Raw genomic sequence first — 18,133 nt, 5'->3', positions numbered from 1 at the left:
CAGCACACCAGTTCCCGTAAAAGTCTTTCAGGAGCAGCAGACTGACGAACTCATGGCAGGAAACATGTGAACACATCACAGCGGCACAGCTACAGTGACTCAGTTACAGGAAGGACGTTTGTCCCCAAAAGTCTCCAGTCTTTCCTAACACGGTTCATTTTGCACTTTTTGTTTAATGGAGTCAGAAAATATTAGGGATTAGTGGGAAACATGTTCTTTTTCCCCCTTTCAATGCTAATTTTTCCCTTTCATACACTAATTTGAGCCTCTGTCTGCTCTCTAATAGTGAGCTTGAGCCTATCACACATTTCTTTGCCTTAACAAGAAGAACATTTGTTTAAGCACGTGCGTCTGCAGCCTTCAGGGACCTCTTCTAGCTGCTCTTCTTAAGGCAACTTTCAGGAGCTCCAAACCATACTTCATAAGAGAGTCAGGAAGCTCCTCACCTTGGGACCAAAACACTGGCAGGTAATTTGTGCACTGGCCTCCACGTTTCCTCCAGCAGACTCCTTTCAGCTCCAGGTTTATTTTTAGCATTCAGCTGATAGTGTGGCGTGTAATGACACGCTGAAGGCTGAGGTCCCTTCTGCATGTATTTGTGCAAAGGTGTAACAGACACAACTGTGAAATGTAGTTTTCTGTGTGAAAAAATTGGCCATATCACCAAATTTTCTTATTGGTCTTATATCGGGCCAATATCGGGCTTCGGCTTCACGTTGAGCCCCGGACGTCGCTGTTTGGACGCAGTTTGGACTTCCTGTACAGATTGATTTCTGCTGTTGAGCTGCAGGTTTCTTTTAAAAAGCGACTCCTTGCTTCCTCGAGTGCCACTGCGGTGGTACGTTTTTCGCTATTGTGTAACCGTACTCTCTCCAGGCTACACCATCCCCAGCTGTCACACCGGAGGTCGTGTTGGTGGTTGGTTGTTGCAGACGCTGCAGGAAAAAATGGGCTGGGTGTCACCATTTTCTGTGATCCGTGATCAGATTCAGCAGCTGTGCCGCTGGCCTCTGAAGGATTAAGAGTTCCTTTATTGGTTTATTAAACCTAAAGCTGAGGAAAACTGTATAAGGCTGAGCATTTCCTGGTTCACTGCATAACAGTGATGAGCGGTTAGTGGCAAACTTTTCTGAGAGATGCTTTTGAAAGACCGCCGCAGGAGATAAAGTTCTCAGGAAGTCTGATGGAGTCGTCCTCAGATGACGGCGTTGATGGAGGAGCACGCGGACAGTTTTGTTCCCGTCCACTTCGTTTACTTTTGAGGTCATTTCACTTCAGCTGCAGCGCTGCAGGAAAAGTTTGGACAGATGACATCCAAGTCGCACACCTCCACACATGAACAGGAAACAATAATATCTACCAGCAGCAGCACACAAGACACACAACTGGCGTTTTTAATACAAACAGCGGTGCAGAGGGGAGAGATTAAAATGGACAGGTTGAGCTGGTGGAGATGAAAAGGAGGCGAGGAAGGAAACGGAGAGGGAGGCGAAGCTGTGATGCAAGAGCTGGAAAGGAAGAAGATGAGAGACGGAGAATTCCAAACAAAGAGGGAGATATCCGTGTCAGAGAGACGTACAGAGTCCGACAGATAAAGGCAAGCAGGTTGGATCCTAGTTCTCTGTCTCAATAAGTGTTGAAGAGATTTAGAGTTCAATTCGTTCTCTGGCGTTTTTAGCTTTGATAAAGTGGCTTTGACTCAGCACTTTGGTGCATTCGCCGCCTTTAAATGTGAGCAGATTTACTGCCTTTTATGGCTTTTGTCTGAGCATTTGTACTTGTCTCTTATTTTAACGTCAGCGAGACCGGGGGGAGTTCATGTTCTGAGATTTATCAGTGGATGAATGCGACCGCAGCATTGATTCTGTGGTGAAGCCACAGTCTTGTAATAAGTACAAACCGCAGTGGCCAAAAGGTCTTCCCGATATTTCTGAGGTGGCTCGATGGTCGAGATTCCAACAGTGCACAACTGCTGTGAGAGGTTACAAATCAGAGTCATCTCTCTGCGCGTGGACGCAGAGAGCCTTAAAGTTTTCAGAATTATCAGAAAATTATTGGGGAATATGACAGATGTAGAGATTTTGGTTTCACTGCACTGGCAGTGATGGAATTAGTCAAGAAAACAAATACAACAAATTTAAAATGCTGTAAATGCTGTATGCTTGATTAGTTTCCCAAGTTCACCTTTGGAGACCCTACTGTAGCACTCTGACCTGAGCTCCTGGCACAACATGGGCATGCAAAAAACCTCCACTATGATAAAGTGCTGATTCACCTGTGGGTGGGGTACAGCCACTACTCGTCCACATCAACCAGAGCCTTGGTGAGGTGTTTTGGACATGTCTTACCAGGACGAGACCCTGGAGAAATCATGTCCCTCGGCTGGCTTCGGTGTCCCCCTGATGAGCTGGAGGAGGTGGCCAGAGGTCTGGGCATCTCTGCTTAGACTGCTGCCCCCCCTGGAACCCGGATCCAGAGAGGAGGGTGGATGGAAAATAACATCTGTATGTATCTGCAGGGTTATTTTTGGAGGGATGTAGTTTACTGATATGAGTTTTATAGTAAGTGAAAAATCAAATTACTGGTGTTAAACAGGCCCCGGGACTTACTGCAGTATCAACAAACCAAGAAAATCAGGTATTATCTGGTACTTTAATTCTGTTCTTAATTTGATTCGTTTTTCTTCCAAAAAGTATCAGTAAGAGTACCGGACCGATAAGCAGTACCATTAAAACATTATTTACATGGAAAAACTTACACCTATCTGACTTTGATGAACAGACGTGAAACGCAGTTCCGAGAAGATGGACACTGGAATCCTCCTCGGAGCAGAGTCGGAGCTGCTGAAGCAGATGATGGCAGAGATCACGGAGCGATCGTGTGAGGAAGAAAGAGAGACCTGTTCCAAAGACAGAGATGCAGGATTTCTAACATTATCAGAGCAATCGAGCAGAGATGAGAGAGAAGAGGCAGCAAAACGATGACGTGAAAAGCCTGCCTGAGGAGATTTTCAGCAAGAGAGAAAATGACTTCTTCCCAGCTGAAAGCTGCCACACGGCCCCCCAGAAGATGACACTGTTGCCTGACTTCAACATCCTAATGTTTTATGGCTGAGGAGGAGGACTCTGTGCTTGTCCTGTGTGCTCTGCAGCAGTGGAGGAAAGTTGGACCAAGTTTGGTGATTATCTTCCATTACTGTCAGTGAAGATCACATCAGAGCGTGTGAATCCTAACAGTCGCTGCTCCTGCATCTGATCTGCTTCTGTTAAAGTCGAAGCCTCAGACTCAGTCCAGTCCAGCTGTTTCTGCAGCACGGACACAGTGAAGGTCCCACGAGAAGGTCTTCAGAACCTCAGCTGAACTGCTCGTATTCCTTTGTATTCATAGAAACATCACTTTTTTGCTCTGAGCTCATCACATGCTGATCAAGAAAAGTCTGCGAGTTTTCCTTGTGAAGCAGGCGGATCGAAATCACATGTTCGTCCAAGCAGAAAAAAAAGCGTTTGAGTCCCATCCTGCTCACACTGAGGCTCCTGGTTGCTACAGTCCTTAGGTAGGATTGAGGAACCCTTTTGCCACATTAGACATACGTTGACTTTCCCCTCTGTAAGAAGCTTCTTTGACTTCCAGGCTCGGTTATGTTGCAGAGACAGCAGCAGCGCAGTAGTTTTGTCACGTTGGCTTCAGATATTTAGGGGCTCTGACCTCAGTGGGACTGCAAGCTTTCCAACTGTTAGCTCTCTGTGCTGAGTCTCTTTGAGGCTCACTGTGGTCATTTAGAGGTCTTTGTCGAGTGTTTCTGTCTAATTATTTTGTCTTTGCAGTCATTTTCTCTGCTAATTTTGTACTAATTTATTCAGAAACAGAACTGGTGCAGGTTTGAATTGTGTTGGTCATTAAAAACAAACAGTTTGATCTGGTCCTTTTTTTAAACTCATGTAAAACCGAAGCAGATGTTTGAGGGTTTCGCTGGTCTGAAATTCGAGCACGTGCAGAAACAGCCTGACCTCAGTTCACCCAATCAAAGCCTAACTGCAGTTCCTGCTGACAGAGGTGTTATATGCAGGGCTTTGTGCTGGAGCTGAAGTGAGTTTTCAGCTTCTCAATCTTCTGCTGAAAAGTAAAATGTTCCCTCTGGGAAAGGGATGAAGAGATGGCGGGTGAAGGAAAAATGCTAAGAGATGGAGAGGAAGAGGAAGTTTAGCAGCTTACATAACTCGGCTGAAGAGAGAAAATGGAGAAGCAGCTGCAGAATATTAAAAAATGAGAGCAGGAGGAGGTGGAGGCAGGTAGAGAGCGATTTGACTCCATGTGGTTTAAAATCCGACCTGAGCTCAAATATTTAAATGTTCCTCTTAAAGAAGGTAATGAGCAGTTGAGACCCTGTGGGCCAGCAGGGACCTCCTGATGTCTACAGCTACGATCATCAGTGACGGGCCACAGAGAATCGATGGATCGCGCACTCGCCGATCATCGTCTGCATAACCGACACAAAGGTGTGGTCTCTGTGATTCATCAGTTTGTTTAAAGCCTCCTGTTGCCCTCTCCTGAGATAAACTTACTTTAATAAAGAGCTGATTATTTAGTTTGTAAAATGTCAGAAAACTACAGCAGCCAAACAGCAAATGCTGTAGATGTTATTTCCAGAGACAGTCGGTGTTCAGACAAATCCAGAAAAAGACGTTATGTCAAATATTTGTTTTTCATTTAGATTTTAAGGTTTTACTCTTTCAATAACTCAGCCAGTTTCAGTCTGCATCTCTTATGAAGGTGGCATCGATGGCCTCACACTGAGAAGGTTTTGGCTTCAAATGTTCCTGAGCTTTGCTTTTTCCCCAGTGCCTTTTTTTTTTTTTAATCTTTATTTTTTATGCTTTACATTAAGACCTATATTTTTTTTCCCAGAGGTTCAAGACTGGTACAAACCATAAGGGTACAAGTAAGTTGCTGTAGCCCTGAAGGTACACTAAAGCACCTTTTAGGTAAACATACGAGTGTAGAAAACTTGCAAATATTCATATTTTCTGAGGATGTCCAAATAGTTTATTTTGTAGATGAACTGGTGGTTTGGGCTGCAGTGTGGTGGATCATTCGTGGGTGTCTGAGGACACAGTTTAGGGCCCCGTGTTCAGGTCTGCAGTTTGATTGGTCATTAACAAAAGCCAAAGACTCCAGCCTGTGTGAAATTAGAAATTTAATAAGTGCCACCAAGCAAACCTGAGCATCATTCACTGATCACACTTCAGTAGCTTCACCGTGAGTCTGTTAGGTTAGTTTTCTTCTGACAGGCAGCAGTGTCATTCACATGAACCCTGTTGGTTAGGGTTACAGTCATTTGGTGCTTTTTCCCCAGCAGCCAAAGCAACCTTGATACAGCATTAAAACATATCTATAAGCTATAAACAGATGTAAATACAAACGTTTAAGGAAGGGAAAAGAAAAAAGCACACACACAGCATCCGAATTACTGCCATTCAAAAATGCCAGTACGGGATTCCCGGACCTCTCTGATATATGGAGTCCGGTTTCGCTGAGGTCTCTGCGGATTTCTCCTTCTCCCACTGCCACCGTTTTACCGTTTTTGCAGTTTGCGCTCCAAACAGAATTGCAGGCTGTTCATATGTTTGTTTACAGAAATACTGAAAATGCATCTGGTTCCCAAGTGCTGCACAGTAACAGTGAAAAATGCTCGAGCACAAAGAGTGACTCAAATTACCGGCAGCAGGTTCGCATCTATGACGGCTTTGGTGCGTTTGAACACCGTTGTTTTCATTAGTTTCTAGAGTAGAAAATTTCCTCTCTCTGTTCAGCCACATGTGACTCACAATTTCAGACCCACACAAGTGCACCCATTCAAATTAACAGGCTGTTCCTCTCCCGGCCTCATTATAACAGCTATTATTCCTCCATCATCTTCACGCAGCCCAAACCTCTCACCACCGTCACTTTAATAACTTCACCACCTAATCTCACCTGTGTGGGAGTTAAGCATCTGCTGCCGTCTTATTGGCCCTCTGAGGTTGAGTTTACACCTGTTACTGGCGCAGGAATCTCGCTGCTGTAACGGCCGTCTGGCGCCTCCAGAGCCGAGTTTGCTGAAAACAACGTGAAATGAGGCGCTTCACTCCTCTGTGAACTTCATCAGTGCTCAAAGTCATTTATACAAATTAAATCTGCTGTTAGTGAGGACGGTTATGAAAATAATGTAAAGTTATGTTTCTGCAGAGTCACTTTAGAGGCAGCTTTGAGCTCCCTGCTGAAAAGAAAAGAAATCTGAAGCTTTATTTTCAGCATCTTACCTGTCGCTGTCTTGTTTAGTTTTGGGAGCAGAAGTGAGGGGGCGGAGCCCTAAGTTTCAGGTAATTCTAGCTTGGTTAGCAGACAGCAATAGATCAGTGCTCAGTAACACTGAGATAAAATACCAGAGCTTTATTATTCTTGCACGGGCTGTTAGGCCATAACATAACTTTAATTGCATTCAAAATGCTCCAACAGCACGAACACGTCCAGAGGTCCAGTTCAGGGACTCCAGTGGGCTGAGGTGAAGCCGAGCAGACAGCTCGCAGCTGCAGAAGCATCTGTCAAAGTGACCTTTAAAATGCAAACTTCGTAACACAAAGGCTGCTTGTGAAACTTCCCCCCTGTGCAGCTGTGATGGAGGGTGGAACCGGTTTGCAGGACAGGAGCTGAGACGGTGTCGGACTCCGGGAGCAGGTCGGAGGCCCACCTGTGTGGTCCACACGCACCTCTGTGGGGTGACGTCCAGAGGACCTCATGCAGTATGAAGGACTTCAGCGATGGCGGTGGAGGAATACACGCCAACTGCGAGGGTCGGCGTGATCACATCCACAGTGTTCGAGTGATTAACATCCCGAGCTGGGAGAGGTCACGTGAAGGACTCTGTATAAATGAAAAGGCGACGGCGGCGCAGTCGAGCGTGAAATTGCACTGAAGCAAAATGTTTATTAAAGCCAACAGTATTTATGTCCTCAGTATGAATGCTTCACGGTATAACACAGAAGCTGTGAATGTTCCTCATTTAACTGAAAGCTCCTGCAGCCATTTATACACATTTACATTTCACAGCCTTTCAGACCTGTTAACGCCTCCACTGCAGAGAACATGAAAATACAATTCAGCATTGACAGCAGCTCATAACTTGGCTGCATTTTCTAGCTGACTGATTGAGTCTATTTCCATCCCCTCCTCCGAGTCGCTCCCCTCTGCATGAGCGAGGCGTTCAGGTGCCTGAGAGCGGTTGGGATTTATAGCGGCTCACCGTCGCAGCGACCTCCTCCTGTTCGCTCTCGTTTTCTCCTCACTTACAGCTCAGCCCACGCTGGTGGAAATGCAGCTCGAGAGACGCAGGAAAGATGGGATGGAGAGAGAGAGTGAGTGATAAGGGAGATAAATATTGAGTGACTGAGGGGGTGGCAGAGTTAGCAAAATATGTGATGCGGAGAGAGGTAAATATAGAGTGACGAGGAGAGTGAAAGCAAAATGATTTCATAATAAATTCAATTTAAGGAATGTGCTCTAAATGTTCTGCAGCTCCTTGCATAATTCATCCAACTTTTTTTTGGAATAAGTGATTTTTATTTATACTGGCATATAAACACAGTCTGAATATGAGAAAAACTGAAGCGGAGGTAGACGATGTTTGCTAAAGTGTAAAGGGAAAATCCACATTGTATACGCATGAAATTATGTGGACAGATGAACGTTCCCAACTGGGAATGTTCACCTCACACTTCACATGCAATAGAAGACTTTGAAAAGATGTTTGAAAGACCAGCACCCTCTACGTTTGATCACCGGGGACCTGTGTGCACGCGACAAAAAGCTGAGGATAGTATGAAATGTGTTTGAGTCTTTTGACCATCTTACACTAAATGATTGAGATGGTGGGAATGTGCCACCGTGTTAGCACAACTGTCCTAATTTTACTGGATGCTTGCCTGCCACTCTGAAACTGTTTGGTTGGTATTTTAGAGCCTCGGGTCTGCGTGTCTAAAACCATTGGGGAGTTTCAGGCCCGCACAGTCGGTGAAGCGACCTATACAGGGTGTACCCTGCCTCTCACCCCATGACAGCTGAGATGGGCTCCAGCCCCCCTGCGACCCTGAACAGGATAAGTGGAAGAGAACGGATGGAGGGATGGATGGAGGGATGGACAGTAAATCACGCTGTCCTTCCTACTTAGTACAAGAGAGCCAAATCAAAAATGTTGGAGTGCAAAGTTCTGCAGATGATCAGGGGGTACTGAGAGCCCTGCAGATTGGTGGGTCACTGGAGTGGATCGAGTGATGTGTTTATAGCAGCCCCTTTCAGAGGAGAGGTTGCTATGATTTATTATATATAGACAGTTCAGGTTTGAACCCCTGAAATCTGAGTCTGATGGGTCAGATGTAGAAGAACACAGAGCTCTGTTCCTGCCAGGCCCTGACTGAGCTGCTGTTTCCACCGTAGTCCCTGATTTGTTTCCCCCCGTGGTGCAGTCAGATTGTGCAGCTGTGAATTTGGTAATTGTGCTTGGATGTGAACCAAAACAACTGCACTGGGACCCTTTGGAGGAGGTGGTCTCTGGTTCCAAATGAACTCCAGAGCACTGCAAGTTGGAGCTAAACGCCTTCCCGCAGCTTTGCATTCTGGGATTCTGGGATCTGCGAACTGGAGCATACAGCTGCTGAGTAAATTCTCCAAGCTGTCCACCAGTCCAGAACACGGCGCTGCCTTCCTGTATTTACTTTTGTTTGTCCCGCCTCTGACACACCTGCAGTGACAGGTGTGTCGCTCGGAGTTCTGAATTTTCTCGGTGAAAAGAAACCGAACCGCTGGGAAAAGCTACACGTTAAAAAACTCACCAACTGATCTGGATCCAAGTAAACGAGCTGTAGGTGTGAAAACGCGCCTGAGTTACTGCGGCTGTGCATGAATGTGCACATCACTCATTTTATTCAGCATGCTGTTTGATGCTGCAGGTCTTTTTAAAGTCAAAGGAAACAATCTGACACACGGCCGCGAGTGGTCACCAACCTGGACAGCAGAAGATTCAGACTTTATTAAAATGCATTTTTATATGGATATAACAGATGTGATACTGTAAGAAGCATCCTGAAAATGACCTCCATGGTGGAAGCTCTGTGTGTACGGCAGACTAAAGATATGAAACGGAGGTTCAGGTGCTCTCTGCAGAAATATGCTGAAAACCCCCTAAAAATGCTTCTGGTATGGAAGCGGGCCGGCTGCAAAAATAAATCCCTGTAAAAACTTAGAGCCTGTAATAATAAACTAATTCAAATCCTCCAATAACCTCCAACACGAATTATTTGTGTTTTAAATAAAATTCACTTATAAATGTGACCTTTTTGCATTTTTTCTGTCATGTATTGCTCTAAAAATTGAGTATTAATCAAAATGCAAAATAGGCCATTTTCAAAAGTGATAAAAACACATAAAACATTTCCTGCAGATACTTTTCATTTATTTTGGGATAACTTTTGTAGATGCATTCATCACAAAACATCAGAAATATTTTCCACATCATGCATTTGGTTCTTTTAACACTACATTTAGTGTGTGTGTGTATATGAACGGGTGTGTTGGCCTCAGCCTGCGCAGTCGTAACGCTTTGATCGCAGCATCACAGCGCTGCATCTGCTGAGGTGTAAAGAGAAATCTAGTGTGAGAGAAGTGAGTTATGGCTGAGGTATATTAGTGCAGACAGGTGGAAGGGGAAGCATTTTCAGAAAGTGAGGGAGGGAAAATAAATTAAGGAAGAGCAGGTAAGTTAATGGAAAACGGTTGGTAATCCATAAATCAGACATAAGGGAAAGATGCTTGGAGAATGAGGACGGGAGTAAGACGCAGCAAAGACAGCAGTCACTAAAAGGTGAGCAGGTGGAGAATAACAGGGAGCCATTTTCAGCTTTCTAAAACAAGAAGCCATATTTTTCTGTGTATAAATGTGTTTTCATTCGATCAGTCAGGTGGAAAATGTTTTTGCCAGTACAGGCAGAACGTGATAAAAAGAGCTGGAAACACGTTGTGCCAGATAAATACGGATGTGGGCTCAGCGTGATCAGTCTGATGAATGCTTCTGTCACAGATCACAGCGGTGTGGAAAAACGAGCACCTTTTCATTCTCTGAAGTCTTTCTGGGAAAATATTCAGCCACCTCCGGAAACTTCGTGCCAGCTCCGTCTTCCCGTTGACGCTTTACGACTCTGAGCTGGTTCATTGGAGCCTCGCCAAATGTTGTTTCTCCTTTTGTTTTTCTCTTTGGAGGGAAAATGTTTCACGAGCAACTCTGGCTGACACTGAGAAAATAAGAATTCTGCTAGAACTGCTCAGTAATAACTGTTGACAGATTTCAGTTTGCTTGTGGGTGTTTTGTCCTGGAGAATGAAGATGCTGGTCCGTCTGTCAGCACTTTATTAAAAGACAAAAATACCGAGGAAAACTACCACTAAGCTGAAACTTTTTCATTTATGTAGTTCTAGACACCTTTTCCTTTACCTGAGGAATAAAATAGATTGCTAAAAACACTCGACATGGTGCCAATCATGAAGTCTCATGACCCTCACTGTAAAACTCAAACTATACCTCATTTAAATTTGCCTGATCTCCCCTTCAGGGTCATCTCTTTGTGCACTTCTGTTTTTTTTTTTTTTTTTTTTTTAAACTCCAGCTCCAGCAACTTGGAAAAACAATTTAATAGAACCAAAAAGTTCACATTCTGATTGCCCAAGGTCAGGATGAGGGGTTCATTTGGCTGAGGGAACATTACTTTCAGTGATGGCAGCCTAACAGCATCCAGAAATAACAAAGAAACTAATGAAAGCCATATGGGAGCATTCAAACTGATGGAATTAGTAGATGTGTCCATAATATGGACAGCAGGGAAAAATGGATGCGGTGTTGTTTGGATTGGATTGGAAGGAAGTCTTGCTTGTCTCTGCCGTCGATGTAAATGAAGCCACAGTTTGGAGTGTTTTATCTTTTTAACCGTTGTGTTGGGTGGGAGAGCGGCAAGGACGGAATCGCTCTCCTGCTCCTCGTCTCGAATGCGGTCGTTACGCTGCAGTCGTTTGGTCCCGTGTGGCTGTGAGGTTCTGATTTGTTGCCTCTTTAAAAATTGATTTGAAGGTCAGACGGAGACGTCGGTGACAGAGTTAGAGACAGTAAACAGCAGGGACACAAAACCCCGAGCCAGAGACGCTGAGAGGAAAGTAAATGACTTCATTTACTGGAGCTGCAGTGAGATTCACACCACCTCACTTTACCACTGCTGAATGTGTGTGTGTGTGTGTGTGTGTGTGTGTTTCATGGTCACTTCTTGTCACCGTCTGTCTTCTGGTTGGACGACCTTCTTCCCTTTAATTGGGCGACCTAAAAAATAATGTGTTTGTCCTCAGTGTGAGTTTCGTCTGGCCTTCACACTAAATGATGAGCTGCAGATGAACCGTGTGACAAAATCTGATTAAATGTTGTCCTAACCCGTCATCTGCTCGTCTCTGATTAAACTCCCAGGCAACAGTAACCAACAGCAGCCGGCAGGAGATGAAGTGCCGCGTCTGGTTTTGTTCATCAGTCGATGTTTTATTCTTCTGTTTGTTTAAATTCTTCTCTCTCCTCCCTCTTCTTTCTCTGTCTCTGCAGGGCGGGGTTTGAACAGGATATCGAGGGCGACCACTCGTTTCATCCGGACAGCTGCCGCGGTAAGATAAAGCTGGCATTTTACAGCCGCGGTCTGGATGATAACGGCTGTAAACAGTGTAAAACTACAGCACTGAGTGTGTTTCCGTGGACCGGAGTGTCCTGCTTACCTGCAGGCTTATCCCAATTCAGGTCATACTGGTGATATAAGGCTTGCCAGAACACAGAAAAATCAGGTTCTGTGGATGATAAATACAAATAATTACTGCGTGCTGTCTGTGCAGACAGCTGTCATGTTCTCAAACACAACAGTGTTGTGTGATTCCTGTACGTGCTGTCAAACTGGTGATGAGTCAAATCCCCACTGGAATACATTTTTCTGTTTTTCTGCACTTTTTCTAATCTGAATATCATACCATTACCTGCTGCTGCTCATACAGATCCCAGCCTGTGCTCATTCTTCGGACATCAAAATCCATCCGTCCAGGATGGATGGATGGATTTTGACAAACGAACCAATGAACGCTCGCTCGTTTGTTTGTTCGTTCGTTCTGGGTCAGAGTCTCAGGGCAGAAGTCTAAGTAGGCCAAGTCATAATCTGTCCAGTGTCCAAATATAGAATGTTTCAAGAGAGACAGAGATTAATAATAATAATAATGATTAAATGCAAAGTGGGATACAAACCGAGTAAACAAGGTGAATGAAGAAGAAACACTCAGTGCATTATGGGAACCCCCCAGCAGCCTAGGTCTATAGCAGCATAACTAAGGGAGGGTTCAGGGTCACCTGATCCAGCCCTAACTATAAGCTTGATCATAAAGGAAAGTTTTAAGCCTAATCTTAAAAATAGAGAGGGTGTCTGTCTCCTGAATCCAAGCTGGGAGCTGGTTCCACAGAAGAGGCGCCTGAAAGCTGAAGGCTCTGCCTCCCATTCTACTCTTAAGTATCCTAGGAACCACAAGTAAGCCAGCAGTCTGAGAGCGAAGTGCTCTATTGGGGTGATATGGTACTATGAGGTCTTTGAGATAAGATGGGGCCTGATTATTCAAGACCTTGTAGGTGAGGAGAAGAATTTTAAATTCTATTCTAGATTTAACAGGGAGCCAATGAAGAGAAGCCAATATGGGAGAAATCTGCTCTCTCTTTCTAGTCCCTGTCAGTACTCTAGCTGCAGCATTTTGGATCAGCTGAAGGCTTTTCAGGGAGCTTTTAGGAAAGCCTGATATTAATGAATTACAATAGTCCAGCCTAGAAGTAATAAATGAACAGTTCATGTCTGTCAGTCTCCTGCTGCAGTGAGAACTCATCCAGGTGGGACAGCAACTGATCCACAGCCTGAAGGAGGTACTCCATTCTTATCCAGATGATAAGGATGGAGGATGGACTATGAATGTCATTGTTCTGTTGAATGGATTAGGAAAATGCTAAAGGTGGATGTTACTATGGCAGCCTGTCTGTGTGTGACCGTACTGCGAGGAACAGGTCAGTGTTTCTGAAAGCAACAGGAACTGTGACACTCGTGCATGCAAACATACTCAGTGATACAGGAAGTAAAGTGGAGAATAAATGAGAATAAATGAGGTAAATCTATTTTTAATGTGGATTTTATTGTTGTCTGTGCAGCTGACGTGTTGGCAACGACACGGAACCAGGAGTCTGCAGCTGACTCCGCCTACGGTAAGAAACGTTTCTTCTTCTTACTTCTTTTGTTCGTGTCGAGCAGCAGAGGGTTCTGCGTACGCACTGACGTTTAACACATCTCGGTGATGATGGAAACGTGACCTTCGTGACCTCTGATCCGGCAGCAGGTTGCATCGTCAGAGGTCTTTATGAAGTCGTGGACATACGTGAGGTTTGTCTGCATTGACAGCATTAACGTTAAAAAGCAGCGGCTCAAAACAAGGCTTTGTGGTAGAATATGAGCTTATTTAAGGGCCTGTTATCATCTGCAGCTGAAGTAAGTTACGGTCCAATCACAACACTGACGGGTTTGTCAAAGAACCTGCAGCCTGGTGAATATCCCCTGTGAGTACACTTCTGTGGTTAAATACAATCAGGAGAAGTTTTTGGAGACTCTGCTGTGAGAGGCCAGGAAACTTCATCATCCCCACTCGACCCCTCCGCTAACGAGCTCAGACTGAGCCGGAAGAAATTCGGTTATTACCGCTCGATCGACTCACGTTGATGTACAGTAGCTCGTCGCTTGGTTTGACATCATTACCCTCTGCAAGATTACAGTCCGGCAGATCAAAGCGGCGCGTCGCTGAGCTGCCTGCTCTGTATTCATGGCTGCAGCTCGCCTGCTACCTGGCTGTCAGGAGTCTTGCTGGGAAACAGCCGACATATTGTCATTCACAGGGCGACAGCAGACCCACGCAGTGAATCCCATTAAGGCTCCATAAGCTGCATTACTGTGATTAAAGCCAGAGAGGGGACAGACACACACCATTCTGATAGGTGCTCTACTTGACACGAGGTGACTTCGTCTTTCGGGAGCGCTTCAAGTGTTCTCGAGAGGCTGCATCGCGTCAGCAGCCACAATAGCAGTGATGAATAGGAAGAAGGTGAATGGAGCGGGGTCGCCGCACTGTGAAGGCGACAGTGAATCGAGAGAGAACGGGGGAGATAAAGGATCGGTTCCTCACCATATACTAAAAACATTTTGAATTACACACATAATCCAGGTCTGAATGGTGCCTTTTATCATCCTCGTCAAAGTCAGTCACCGCCTCACTTTGACACTGTCGGGATTTTTGTGTGTGAGTCATTCCTGCTGGGAACATGCTGCCAGTTTACAGATACAGTCCTGATCTCATCTGAGGATGCAGCTCAGACACACTGAAGTTCACAAGAGCTTTTTTAAAAAGCAGCAAATATCAGACTCAGAGTGACGGAGTTTGGAGAGCAGCTCGTTTTGTATTCTACCCACTTAACTTAATTGCATTCACCTGGCATTGAAACGAGGCTCTGTTAGTGGACTAGAATAAAAAGCATCTGATTAAAAAAAAAAACAAAAAGAAAAGAAAAAAAGAAGGCAAGTGGAGCTCTGAGAGCCAATCAGCAGTAAATATACCTGACAGGTGAATCTGCATTTATGCGGACTTCTAACCCTAAATGCAGATCCTTCTTGTTTTTCAAGTTTCTGGTCGGGTGAAAAACCTGCAATTAGTTCACACAGGGCATGAAAACGAGCTTAGCCGCTGTCCCAGCACATCAGCTGATATCCGTCCACATACTGTTGGCTTTCTGTAGTTGATGTGCATCTGCAAGCTGCTTTGCAGCTCCTCCTTTCATGCTCCCATGCCTGGAGTCGTGCTGCTGCTCTAAAACTAAAGTAGCTGTTACGTCGTCACCCATTGGTTAGTGTGCAATGACTGCTGATCACAGTCTCCATTAACCTGGTACTTTGTCATGTATATTTATTAGGACACTGGGTAAGAAACTTTCATCCTTTTTATACTTAAGTAACCTTTTGTATTTTATATTTATATTTTTTTATATCTTACACTTGCTATTTCCAATACTTGTGAGCTCTCTCTCTCTCTCTTTCCTGTGTACCCCAACCTTGTGTGAGAGTAAAAATGGCAAATAAGATCTTTATCTCTCTTGAAGAAGAGCTTTGAATGTCTTTCATGACGACTGCTTAAAGAAATGACAGAAAGCTCCCTCAGAGAGTTCAGGCTGTGCTGAAGAATAAAGGGGGTTATGCCAAATACTGACTTTCAAGCTCCCTTTTAACCTGGGAACCATGCAAATGAAAGTGTATTAAACGAGCGTTACCTTGATGGATGTGGGTAACCCTGATCAACTGTTTGGGCTGAGTTTTGTGGGGGCAGGGAGGAGGTGCGACAGCACTCGCAATTCAACTCTAAATTCAGATGAAACTGAAGTTCTTGTACTCGGCCCTACAAACCTTAGAAACATGGTGTCTCACCTGGATGGCATTACCTTGGCCTCCAGGAACACTGTGAGGAATCTTGGAGTTATTTTGACCAGGATACGTCCCTGTAGTTATGAGGGCCAAATCTTTGGGTCCTTACCTTTTCACTGAGTCCTCAGCCTAAATGTTCAGAGCAGACCTCCATATATTTCTGGCTTAGTTCTTTCTGCATGTGCGTATGAAGCAGAGCACACGCACATACAGCACTGTTGTGCTCTCTGTCGTATCACATCTGAAATCCACCCTTATCTGCTTTCTAGTGTTAACAGCCATGTGCACTTGCTAAATGTGGTAATAGCGAATGGTTCTGATAGTAAACCGGTGAAATTGTCAGCCCGGTATCAGCCCGGTATCAACCCGGTATCAGCCCTGCACAGCACCGGGCGATCGACCGCTGACAAGAACCCTGAAATTTGTGGCCTTTAAAATTCACCAGTTTGACGGCCATAAAACTGGAGACGTTCACCACAGATTCTTGTACTTGTTTAAAAAGTCAGCTGTCAGTGCCTCATCCATGTTGAAATAGTCTCTTCTGAAGCCGTAATAGTTTGAAATCAGCCCCTGAGGAAACCGAGAGCGTGTTGGCATGGCACTGATTAGCAGCATCTGGAAACGTGTGAATGAATGAAAGCCAGTAAAATACCGCTGGTTTCACCTTTAATGTGTCTTAAATTGATTTGTGTGTCTATAATGTTCGCTTTGCTCTAGAATTTGCACATGCCGGTGCCACTAGCAGACAGAAATATGAGCATTAACCCTGCAAACAGAGCTCAGGTGTTTTTTTTCTGGGTTTTTTTTTTTTGTAGTGACACTGCAGCTTCACCCCAGCCTCTCATTTGCCTCCTTAATCACTGAAACAGCAGCAGGATGTGAGCATAAAGCGAGCGCCTGCAGCCATTTACACACCAGGTTATAAAACAATGACTTCCTGCCTGGATTTTCCCCATAATAAATATTACTTTGCAGGCAGCGCTGCACCTCGCTGTGCGTCGATTAGCCCCGACTGACTGAAATGATTGCAGGCGTAGCAGATGCAAAGCAGCGGGGACACTCAAACGATGCTGGTGGATTAATTTACATACTTGTAGGGATTCATCTCTTGACTCGTGCTAATTGTGTCATGATTAACTGTGTCATTTAAGTTTTAGATTTTATTGACGCCTGTGGGGATCACCCAGGGAGATAATGGCACCACAACACAATAAAAAACACAATTGGTAACGTTGACCGTGCTCGATGCTGCGCCCATTCTTCACGCTTTCATTGTGAAAGTCCAGCTCGAATGTGCATTAAGCTGGACTGAATGCTGCTGTGCTGTTATACTGTAGGACTGACAGCAGGCACTTCCTTCATAATGGCGTCTGAACCATTAACTTCACAGTGTCGGGCAGCCGGGCATGAAGGACTCAGAACACAATGAATGACTGATGTTTTAGCTGGTGTGCGCCCGCATTCATCCACTGTGCCACGCTCGAGTGGCTGTCGTTACTGTAATGACATCGTTTTGCGGGGAACTGTTCCCGTAATGACGTTTTCTCTGCAAATTGGTTATTTAATGCACTGCGAAGGAGGCCCCCGTGGGCTTAGTTTTGGCTCTGAATGGACATAAATTGGCCATTATGCAGCAGTGTGCTCTTACAGGGTAGTTTTTTATTAGATGAGCATTGACATTGTGTAGAATGAGTTCTGCAAAAGCAAATGATGATGGTTCTTGGGTGACACGACTGCTGTTTGTGTCTGTGACCTTTGCATTACTTATTGTAGTGCCGGTGATCCAGGAAATGAAGTTTGCTCTGCTGTGCAGCTCGTGAGTGTCGGCCTCAAAAATGAACAATTAAAATGGGTTTTATGTCCTTAAAGTTGACTTCTCAGGAAGTTGAGAGGGAACAGCTGGGTGTGATGTGTTTAATGCAAGACTGCAGGTTATAAGGCCAGAAGTCTGCAGACACATCCTGAGCATTGTCTCCCATTGAAAGGCACAAACTCGAGCGAAGTCCATCGCTGGTGGACTGGGTTGAGGTTAATGGTTCTGGACGACCTGTCATGGTTTTTGGAGTCAGAAGGGATCACATTTTAATAAGAGTTCAGACTGCTAAGTTATCAGACTATAAGGGAGCATCACACAGACTCAGATACCTGCTAAAAACTGGTCTGTTCATACAATGTAGCCACAGCAGCCATATTATTGATCAGACAATTGCATTAAAAATACTCCAAAAGGCTCCAACAGCACAAACACGCCCCAGAGGTCCAGTTCAGGCACTCCAGTTAGCTGAGGTGAAGCCTACAGACAGCTAGCAGCTACAGCCACCTGTCAGTCAAAGAGGCCATCCCCCCAATAATGCAAACAGATGAGTTACAGAAACATCCCCCATGTACAGCTGTTATGAAGGGGCAATTATCCACAGAGACCAAAGCAGTTTGTGTATCAGGCTGAAAACATGTTTATTTCTAGTGGAAAGTTCTAACATGGGAGTCTATGGGGGCTGACTCGCTGCTGCCTCTGCTGGCCAGCAGAGGAACTTCAGTGTTTGA

General features: G+C 44.9%; 1 protein-coding gene across 1 annotated transcript in view; it reads left to right on the top strand.

The window, feature by feature from the left end:
- LOC115787954 (semaphorin-6D-like) overlaps positions 1–18,133 on the top strand; it is a 70,037-nt gene that overhangs the window by 27,046 nt on the left and 24,858 nt on the right. Inside the window, exons 16-17 of the mRNA XM_030740760.1 lie at positions 11,662–11,720; positions 13,282–13,335. Coding sequence (XP_030596620.1) covers positions 11,662–11,720; positions 13,282–13,335 — 113 coding nt within the window. The remainder of the gene's footprint in view (positions 1–11,661; positions 11,721–13,281; positions 13,336–18,133) is intronic.

The sequence above is a fragment of the Archocentrus centrarchus genome, chromosome 11, assembly GCF_007364275.1.
Source record: "Archocentrus centrarchus isolate MPI-CPG fArcCen1 chromosome 11, fArcCen1, whole genome shotgun sequence".
In the NCBI taxonomy this organism is placed as follows: domain Eukaryota; kingdom Metazoa; phylum Chordata; class Actinopteri; order Cichliformes; family Cichlidae; genus Archocentrus; species Archocentrus centrarchus.
Note: the sequence above shows the minus strand (reverse complement) of the source record. Positions and strands in the feature narration are given on the sequence as shown.